At 46.5% G+C, this 10,602-nt stretch overlaps 1 protein-coding gene across 1 annotated transcript; it reads right to left on the bottom strand.

The window, feature by feature from the left end:
* Nucleotides 1-473: 473 nt before the first annotated feature.
* STYXL2 (serine/threonine/tyrosine interacting like 2) lies at nt 474-9,861 on the bottom strand. Its single transcript, XM_058018523.1, has 5 exons — nt 9,734-9,861; nt 7,267-7,361; nt 6,220-6,451; nt 5,252-5,469; nt 474-3,301 (listed from the first exon to the last, which is right to left on the bottom strand). Exons 1-5 carry the CDS (start codon nt 9,859-9,861, stop codon nt 474-476), a joined length of 3,501 nt encoding a protein of 1,166 aa, XP_057874506.1.
* Between the last annotated feature and the right edge of the window lie 741 nt (nt 9,862-10,602).

Raw genomic sequence — 10,602 nt, forward strand, 5'->3', positions numbered from 1 at the left:
ACCTGGTAATATCTTCTCAGTCGTATAAAGTAAAACTGATTAAGAGAAAAACATTCTCTAAGTTCCTAGAAAAGGCTGTTGGCTTCTTCCATTTATGATCAAAAAGATCCTAGAAAAAACATGTCCAGTCTTTAATGACACTAGGAAATTGAAATAACCAAAATGGGATGTGATTGGTCTTTTGACTTGAGGTGTCACCGTTACCTGCTTTTGCTGCTGAAATATCGTCTGGCTCCTAATGGCTTCTAACATTGTGTTCCTACCTACATTGATCATTTAATACCAGCATCTTCTTTCTGACAAACCACAAACACTGGCAGAACTTGACCTCTTCCCTTCATCGCTTTTGATTAAGAAGAGAACTATCTGCAGGAAATGCCCTACAAACCACAAAGGATTATCAAAAATATAATGATGAGTGAGTGATTCAGGGACTCTGTGGCTCTGCTTGTGTTCCTGGAGTCTGATCTTGGTCACTCTTCCCTTCTCCGCTGGAGCTTTGCTGTAGTTTCTTCTAGTCGGCTTCTCCAAGCAGCAATAATGGCATCATCATCCATCTCTTCTTCCTCTTCTTTACGTGTGCTTCGCCTGTACTGAGAGACCTGCCTAGATGCAAACCTTTCTTCACTTTGCTCCACTTTTGCCTCCTTCTTTCCATCCTCTTCAGACTTTGAAAAGCTTTGGGTGAACTTTCTCTTCGCACCACACTCTGACACGTCTGACCTGGCCTCCTCTTCACATGCCTCCACGTGATGAGCTCTAACTCGGCTCTGTGTAGATGGTTCAGGGGATTCAGAGTCAAAGGGTGGTTCAGGTGACTGGCTGAAAACATGCAGATCTGGGCTGCTTCCTCTGGAACTTGTCTCACTAACCCTGGACCTCGTGAACTTGTACATCTTTTTGTCCTCTTTTGCAGAAGCAGAGGAAAATCTTGACATGGTTCTCAGTGAATCTCCTGTTGACTCATAGGAAGAACAGCTATCTAGCTCTTTTCTTTGGGATCTGCAGAATCTGTAACTGGATGTCTCAGAATCCATCTGTCTAACTCTGGATGATCTATATTTCTCTCTAGCTTTCTCAGTCTGATCATAATATGACGGTGGTTCTCTTTCTGCTTTCAGGCCATTGAGCCACTTGGTAATATCAGTATCTACCTCTGACTTTGGTGCACCTGAGGCTGCAGGTTGACTGGACAGATCAAAGACTGCATCAGTTCTGTCAAAATCTGCTTGCAAGGGACGCCTGTGGCTGTTTGTTGTACTCTCTCTGTCATCTTCTGTTTCATCTTCCTCTGCTTTGGTCACCTTTTTTTTAAATAAAGTGCTGCGTTTATTGTCTCTGATCACCTTTTCAATTTGATAGTCTGACATTTTTTCTCTCATTTCCATTTGCATCTCTTTCTCCTTCCTCCTGAGTTTCTTTAGGTCAACATCATCAGCAAAGAGGCTGTACAGTGGTTTGCTTGTCTGGGTCATCTTCATGTTTGAAGCAGTCCCTTCTGTCCTTGCGCTCACGGAGGTGTTGCAGGACAGCACAGACTGAGACTCAGCCCTGCGCAGGTCCTGCTGGTGGAGCTGAGAGGCAGCCAGGGATGAGCCATTCTGAGCACTGAGAAGAGAAACTTTGTCATCATCTGCTCGCCTGCCAAGGTCTCCTGACAGGGAGGCCATGGCGGACGATGGACGGGACAGCATCAGGATCTCATTCTGCTTTTGAGCAATGGTTTCACTGACCACGTTAGCGATCCAGTTCTGAATGCTTGCCATGGATATTGTGTCACCTGGGCCAACTGGGAGGTTGGGAAGGGGTATATTTGGCATCTGCGTTGCTCCAGTACAACTCCTGGCCTGTGACAAAGATGAATGATTTGTCTGCATGCTCAGGGCAGAAGCTGCATCGTCGGCACCACTTGCAGAAGGCGCTGAAGACCAGAAAGCTGACAGGGGAATACTCCCACTCATTGTACTCTCTGTCTCCCAGCTGCACATGGACTGGCTTTCTTCTAAAATTTTCTTTGAACGTTCAAGGAGCTCTACACGCCTCTGCCTCTTTTTAGCTGAAGCAGAATCCTCAGTTTTGGCAAATTCCACAAATTCCTCCTTGCTGCTTTCACTGCCCACCTTCTTCTGCCGCTTCATTTTCCAAGCCTGGTAAGCAGTCAGATCAATATCTGACAAACTCTTCCCTTCTGTTTCCTCCTGACCTGCCTGGCTGCCATCCTCTGCTGGAGATGGGGCAGATGATGGTTCTAAATCCTTCTTGTGAAAGCCAAACTGGATCCTCTTGACCTTCCACCTTTCTAGAGGAGTCAACTTGTCCTTGTTCTTTTGGCAGAAATTGTAGAAGGAGCTACAGGAGGAGTCTGAAAGCACACTCTCCTCATCCACATCCCTCTCCTTTCTTCCCATTTCTGGGGATTGTCTTTCCCCACAGGTCTTATTCCTAGAATGATACCTCTGAGCAGCTTCTTTCTCAATCTCCAGAAGCCTCTGATTCCACATGTCCCAGGTGCTCTCAGAAGACGCAGAGTCTGTGCGGCTCCTCCTCATCCTGCTAAAGCTACTGGCTTCCAGCTGCTTTTTTAGGGTTCGGATCTCAAAACTGCTCACGCTCTCAACATCACTGAATTCACCTGATGGGTAAGGTCTTCCTCCCATGCTGCATTCACCATCCTCCTCCTTGGCTGTACCTGCCATCTGGTATTTCTCATTTCTGCGCTGCCAATCGTGAATCCTCCGTTCCACATCCTCGTCAGATTGTTCCTCTTCCTGATCCAGATGCTTTGGAGATGTTCTTCTTTCATGGTGAACTCCTGCTTCCTTTACAGACAGGCCTTGTTTCTTCCTCCATTCCTCATACAATTGTTCCTCTTCCTCCTCAGTGATCAGGGTGGAGTGTTTGGAAACCCAGCTAGTTTTTTCCACTGACGAAGAGCTCATAAAACTACCCAGAATGCTGCTGGCGTCCTCTTCTTCTACTGTGATGGAGTGGGCTTTGGCTCCCTTGATGCTCCCTGAGTCCCCAGCTCCAGAGAGCCGTGAAGAAGTCCCTGCACAGGGAAGAGGACTTTGGCTTGGAGTCACGTCCTCATCTCCAGAACGCTCCAGCTCCCTCTCCTCCAAGAGCTGCTCGTTGAGCTCCCGCAGCTGCTTCAGGAAGCCGTCGTTGGGGTAGATGGCACGCTTCTTCCTCAGGGTCATCAGAGCCTCCAGAACAGTCATGTGGTGGTAGATCATCAGGTAGGCAGCCACCAGCACAGCTGAGCGGCTCATCCCCATCTCACTGCTGACAAGGATTCTGCCTACAGACAGTGAACATGAAAGGCATCAGCTATTTCCAATAGCAGACAGGATGCTCTGGTATGTAGCACAAAAGCATTCTCTCCATAGTGTTAAAAACTACACTGATTATATGTTTCAGAGACTGAAACCAACACTAAATATTCACTAGCTTTACCTTAATAAAAATCTAGATACATACGAATTAAAAGCACATTAGTCTCAAAAACTGTGGGCAAGCACATTTCCAAACAATTTAAATAGTATTTGTATTTTCACCTACACACTTCACTTACTCAATTAGTCAAAAAGCTTATAATAGGTATTAGAAAGGCAAGTGAGATAATCTTGACTTGCTAGCTGACAGGGTCAGACATTTAAGCTCTCCATGCTTTTTTCTCAATATGTAAAAAGTGAGATATTAGCATTAGCCTCCAGGAAGGTACTGGGAGGATAAGCAAGTAACTTATTTTTCCTATAAGGGACATTATAGGACTTAAATAACAATTTTATATTAATTTAATAGTATTTTTGCCAGGATCTAGATCGGTTTTGCAAGGTACCCTCAAACAATTACATTGAAGACTGGCTGGAGACCAAAGTCCTGTTATATCTTACAAGAACAGAACCAAGCAACTATCAGAAAAGAGCTGAATTTGAGTCTGACAAACTGATCCAGATGCTTTAAACTAGTGGGACGCACTGTCCTCCACCAGTAATGGTATAAGCAAGAATCAAAACTGAGGATCTGCTTTATTTTACAGCATTTACTACGTCTTGCAGAAAACCAAACTTTGGCACAGACAAATTGTTTGGGGTTTAAGTTACTTGTATGGCAAATTACAGCTAAAGGAAAGCTTGTAAATACGGAGAGAGTGTAAATGAGGCTTTGCTAGCTTGCAAACAACTGAAATTACTGCTTCTAAATGTGTGATAAACTCCAGTTCAATCAATCTGTTTGCACTGAAACTTAATGAAGCCAATTTAAGCATCATCTTTCTAACTGCTGATATGTTACCACAAGAGGTTTACCTAATGAACCTCTTCCTCCAATCCTGAAATCTCTTTAATACCTTAGCATCAAAAGTCTTGGTTGCCTTCCAAGTGTTTTACCAGCCAGCTAAACCAATCTAACAGCTCACCAAGAGGGGGAGATCTCCTTCCTTTCATTTCTTCCAAGGTTCATCTGCCTTGGTGCATCCTCCTTGTGTTGTTCAGCTATTAAAACTGGCTCAACATTCCTTGCATACTAACAAAACTTGACACTTTTCTTACTGTCACTACTGCTTTCTGTTGCCTCTCCACAGAAATGAGATTAATTGACAATTTATATGAGGAATATCAGTGATATCACAGACCCCGGTGCTTCTTTCAATACTGAACTGCAAAAAGGTATTTCTAACTGTCCACTGAATTTGCAACAAAATGACTAGAGTGCACTGGAGGTCCACAGAGTAACAGCTGCCATGGAATTGAAGTCCAGCAAATCTGACAGCAGCCTGGGTGTAGACACCCAGAGGTTCAACTCATCCACTTGGGTTGTTCTGGTCAATCAGCCTGGTTTATGGCATCATGGCAAAACTGGAAAGTGCAGGGTACAGGAATATACCTATCTCTCTATTTATATAGTATTATAGACTATCAATATCAATATTTAAAAAAAAATATATTAGAGCAGGGATTCTACTCTTTGCTATATAGTCAGGTTCTTTCAAATCAGCTGCAGGAGCTGACTTGCAGCCAACTTTGAACCTGAAGCCATGGGGCTGCTGGGCTGCCTGCCCTTTCCAGTTTGCTCCCTCCTGTTTTGAATGAGACTGGGCAGAAACAGGCAGGAGGTGCTCACTGTCATGCAGAGGGCAAAGGCTCTGCCTTCTACCCCATTACAAGTGTGGCATATCAGCTGTTTATCAGAGTAAGGTTTCCCCCTGTTAATTCCCAAGCAACCTGGAACCACTTCAATCTCCTCTTACCTCTGTAAGTCAGCAGGGCTTCATCAAGGAACTCTGCAGCTGGGCGGAAGTGTTTGGAGATATCTGCATCTGGGAAATCATCCACTTCAATGCCCAGGTACTGGATATTGAGACCATTGTAGAAACTTGCTCCTGTGTAGACACCTGTGCCATGAGCTGCATTCAGGACATGGGTGATCCCCAGTCTCTTCAAACGGCTTTTGTTCACTGCAACGCTTCTGCAGAAAAGGGAAAAACGTGTTAGATATCAGTGCCCCTATTTTAGGTGGGAAAAGAGCTGCATGCTACAAAGTCTACATAACTCCCAGTCCATGCAACTCATTCAGCATGAGGCACCACTCAGATCTTAATGTCCTTTGAGAGTTCTACAGGTATCCCTTTCCAATACTCACTCTGAGAAGAAAACAAGAAGCCTGCATTTGCCTGTAGAGCCACATGCTCTGTTTCCACTCCAGCTTGGTTTGAAACTCATACTGCCATCCTAGGATCAGACCATGTACTTATTTATCAATTTTTACCACTCCATAATTGATGCTTTACTCTATATCCCCTTCTAATTCTGTCTGCCCACTTACACATATAGCTGAACCACAGTACAGGATACCTAATAATGTTTACTTGACATTTGCTTTGGCATTACCTTTTAAACTCCCTTCTACATACCAAAGACTTTAGTTCCAATTTTAGGGCCAAATTCCAATCAGAACAGTGGAATTTGGGCTAATTTGTCTTTTCCTCTCTTAAACTGTTGAGGCATCTAAACAGAATAGGAAAGCTGCTGATTCTATTCCAGAAGTATTTACTTTCCAGTGCATAGAGATTTCTGTGAGCACAGTCTGAAAAACACTTTAGGGCTCTCTAGGGATGAAAGGTATTAGATGCATGTAATACATGTTATGCCTTCAATGGTTCCATCTGACCCTTTACTGGGAATCTCGTGCAGCTTGATGACAGAAGCTGACACTCACTTTTCTGCTATGAAGACATTAGGCCAGACTTCATCCACAGCATCCCTGGGGGTCTCCAGCCTGTCCTTCATGAGTGCCCTCTGCAAGTCCATCACACACGGCGTGTTAAACAAGCTGGTGTCATCAATCTTCTCCTTAACTCGGTTGTACAGGTCTTCCACCATCAGCTGCTGCGCAGACTCCAGCATCCTGGGACACACCGAGTCCACCCTGACATCCTTTGTCTTCAGCTCTGGAATAAACTGACATTGTAACCAAAAGCACACAAAAACAATGCAAATGGATGAACTATCATTGTTTGTGCCTGGACAAGCCTTGTGGCTTTTCTTCCCCAGAAATACCACCCTGCTCTGTCTGCAGTGTGGGCAGGTAGGTGTTCCTAGGAGCTGCCTCAGGGCAATCAGCAGTGAGAAGGGCACCTTGCACTCAGCCCCACACTGGCCAAAGGCCTGGGAGTTAAGGGCACCCTTATTCCAGGCCCAGAAAGGGCAAGTGGAGAGGGAGCTGTTGGGCTCTTCTCCCTTGTATCCAGTGATCAAACATGTGGGAATGGTTCAAAGCTGAGCTGGGGAGATTCAGACTGGACATAGAGAACCACTTTTTCTCTGAGAGGGTGGTCAAACACTGGAACAGGCTTCCTAGGGAGGTGGTTAATGCCCCATCCTTGACAGTGTTTAAGAGATGTTGGACAGTGCTTTAATAATATGATTTAACTTTTGGTCAGCCCTGATAGTTGGACTTAGATGATCACATATGTCCTTTAAACTGAAATACTCCATTTTGTTTTATTCTATTCCATTCTAGTCTGATTTAGCTTGTTGCAGCAAGCAACCAGCACTCAAACTTTTACCCCTGCAGTACACAATTCTGCCACAGATTCACTGCACAGCTTCAAAGGAGGTCACCAAACCTTTCTGTAAGTGGATCTTTCTTTCTCTACTTCAGATGGAGTTTTCTCATAAGGGCTTTTTTATCATTTAGGATCTGTAGATGAGAAAGGCAAAGCAAGTGCAACTTCAGGTCTCTGTAACTTGCATAGTCTCTTACCTTCACTGATGATTTGTTTGGCAGCCACAGCAGATGACAGATGGATTGGCTCCATGAAGATGCTCTCTGTGTCAGTGTCTGATATCACTGAATACCTGCCAACCAACCACACTGCCTGTTAGGCAAATGCTGGGATCCACTGGGATCCCATCCCCAGGACTTCAGCCCTCTTCACCCATTCCAGAGTGGAACAGCAAGGAACTAGAGCAGGGAGGATTCTTTGATTGTAGAAGGGAAGTCCCAGCTCTTCTCCCACATCTCATTCCCACCCCGATCTCTAGCATGGCACTACAGGCTTCAAAGATGTCTCAGTATCCAATGTTTGCAGGATGCAGACAGGTCCCATGAGGAGAAGCTGCAGGGGGCTGGGAGTGGGATCAGATTGCCTGGGGGAGGAGTTTATGGGCAGAGAACATCAGTGTCTGGTTTGAGACTGGGAGGGGATGGATCACAAGAAAAAGTCTCACAAGTAACTCCCACTTAGACAGACAGATATAAACATGGCTCTAACTAGAATTTATTGAGTAATTCAAAACAGATTGTGCTAGAAAACTGTTGGGTTTTCTTTCTGCTAGTTAATTGCCTGCAAGCATCCTTTGAGCTACCACAAGTTCAGTGCAAGCACTGAGATTGAAGCCCATGAATCTCTCCCTCAGTACTTTGTACCTTGGGCACTTCAGAGCATGAAGCTGTGATCAGTGTCTCCACTCACTCAGTGTTGTGTCACTGTGGGTCAGAAACCACTACGACACCCACAAACACCCTTGAAGTGTTATTTGACATAGTACAGTAAGTTTTTGTTAAGCAAAAAAGGCCACAAACTTAAAAACAAATATATTTCTCTCTGGATCCACCTATACAGTCCAAGAAGATTCAGTTAGACCATCTTAACAAAATATTTTACAGGGCTTTTTCCCTGATCTACACCCTCTACACTGCCTTCCAAATAGATGGTACCAATCACCAGGACAAGTGTGCTGCCATCACAGAAGCTCTCTGGCAATGCAAGGCCTGCAGACTGTTTGTTTTTCTTTAATTAAAGCAGGAGAGGGAGGGTGATTAATATGCAGTCAGGGTGCAGCAGTGTCTGGAGAGCTGAACTGCTTTCAGGCTCCAGAATCAAAACAGAGGGCACAGCCATCGGAAACCACTTAACAGGCTCATCCAGGTCATTTAGCTGAGTTCCAGCACTTGTCAACCGTGACTGCAAGTAATCCTTTTCTAGTTCTTCAAAGCAGTTTACGAGATGAGCAAGGGGAGTCTCAGTCTCATTTACAGGAGCTGACACAAATTTGCAGCTATGCCCTGCCTTCGATTCCTTCTGCTGTAAAGGCTGCCCCCAAGCTCAATAAAAAGGTAGCAGTTGGCAATAATCTGCCACCACAGGCTCAACATGTTTTACCTGTAGCTGCCCTGAGCCTCTGGGAAACACAGAATCTGCCCAAGCCTGGGTCTTTCAAGGACCCCCTTCTGGCTGGGAATGGTCTTGCCATTTTCATCACTGTGTTTTGCCACTGACAGCAAGAAAAAAAGGGAGAAAAAGGAAAAAGGAAAAGGAAAAGCAAAGGAATAATCTGGAGAGATGTTTCTGTTCATTTTGAGTGACTGATGAGCAGTAGGAGAGAGCTCAATACATAATTTTACAATACATAATTTTACTTAATGTGAACTCAGTGATCTTCCTAAACAATTTTGATTTCATGTGGTTAAATGAAATAAGTACTCAATTTTTCTGCAGTGTCCCACAGTTAGCAGGAAACATTTCATAACCTCCTACTTGTCGAGGGACACTGGGGAAGGTTCCTTTTAAACTCTATCCCTACTCCTTGCTTTCAGCTAAAGCATCTCAAAGGTTACAGAAAGCCCTGCAGAGCATTTTGCTTTAGGAAAAGAGAACAGAGGGGTGTATTTTTCCTTGTGTTAGGAGAAAACACATCTAATCATGCTTGTTTTGCTTGAGGTAACTCAATTTCTGCTTGTGCTGTGACAGCCTCCTGTTCAGTGCCTGAAGCCTGTAGCTAAAGCTGGTTCTGAATCAAACCCAAATCCCAAGATCTTTGGTCTTTCTAGGGCTGGCAAAGCCTAATATCAACATTCAATAAATCCACAAGTCCTTACAATGGACATAAAGATGAAGCTGAATTTGTGAAGAGTTGAAATTGGATCAGAAGTTTCAGCATAGGGGTATGAGAGGGTGAGACAGGGAAGAGGGACACCAGCAGCCCACAGTAATCCTTCCTGCAGTTTATCCCTGCTGCAGTCTCCCAGCAGGGTGGATTAATTAGTGCAGGAGTCCTGTCTCTGCAGGCCCTGTGTGAGTGGCACACTGACCCCACCTCGGGGAGGGCAGGGAATCCCCGGGCTGAGCTTGGCCCAGGTGCCAGGGTGGAGGAGAGGAGGAAGGGAAGCAGGGAAGGGCAGCACTCCCACGTGCTGCCAGGAGCCGTGTTAGTGCCCGGGGACTCACCGGCTGGGCGAGGGGCTGCGCAGGTAATGGGCCTGCACGGCCTTCACGTCCGGGCCCGCCTCCTCCTCCTCCTCTTCCTCCTGGGGCACCGGCGGCTCCTCGCTGTCCGAGTCTCTGCCGCTGGCCATGGCTGCGGAGCCGCTGCAGGGAGCAGGGACAGCCATTACACAGAGATGCACAGAAGGCCAGTCCCTGGCTCTGCGGCACAAGTGGCAGGGGTACAGCAGAAGGGCTCCCACACTGCTCCTGTGAGGAGCCCTTTCCACAAGGGCTGTGCTGGCTCCTTTTCCAGGGCACCTGCCATTCCCAGGGCCTCATGCAGCTCCCTGGCTGCTGCCCAGCGAGCACCAATGCTCTTTGCCTGTGAGTAAGGGTGCTGGAAGGCCAGGAAGGAAGGGGTGGCAGGGCAGAAACTCTATACTGGCCTGACCGACCGCACGAGGTGGCTGGAAGGAGCTGTACACAGCCAGAGCTGGGCTGGAAACAGGGTCAGGGGCAAGAAACATGAGACCTCGTGTCCCCAAAATGAAACGCTCCTAAAGCTTAAGGCCAAAGGAGCTTGAAGGCTTGGGGACTTTGTCCTTGTAATCCTTTGTGTGGAGGCTGCTGTTCTCACCCTGGGTGTGGGAGAGCAAGGGCACCACAGCTCAGTCAGAACATGGAAACACAGCAGCCAACATCTGCCCTGGCCCAGGCAGAGGGAGCCTTGCCTCAGTGCCTCAGTGCCTCAGGAGGCAGCGGCAGCCGGGCTCAGGCCGGGGATGGCGGCCGCATGGTCACCCACAGGCAGCGAGCAGGGAGAAGGGTGAGCAAGGAAAGGGAACTTACCCTGTGCCTGATGGCTCCACTGGGGGTCCCTGCTGGCAGCA

Source organism: Melospiza georgiana, chromosome 2 (genome assembly GCF_028018845.1).
Source record: "Melospiza georgiana isolate bMelGeo1 chromosome 2, bMelGeo1.pri, whole genome shotgun sequence".
Taxonomy (NCBI): domain Eukaryota; kingdom Metazoa; phylum Chordata; class Aves; order Passeriformes; family Passerellidae; genus Melospiza; species Melospiza georgiana.

Coding starts and splice junctions, on each gene's coding strand:
- STYXL2 (XM_058018523.1), bottom strand. CDS start 9,861: ATGGCCAGCGGCAGAGACTCGGACAGCGAGGAGCCGCCGGTGCCCCAG. Junction 7,362..9,733: donor CGCAGCCCCTCGCCCAGCCG/GTGAGTCCCCGG, acceptor GTTGGTTGGCAG/GTATTCAGTGATATCAGACA. Junction 3,302..5,251: donor AGCCCTGCTGACTTACAGAG/GTAAGAGGAGAT, acceptor CACTGTCTGTAG/GCAGAATCCTTGTCAGCAGT.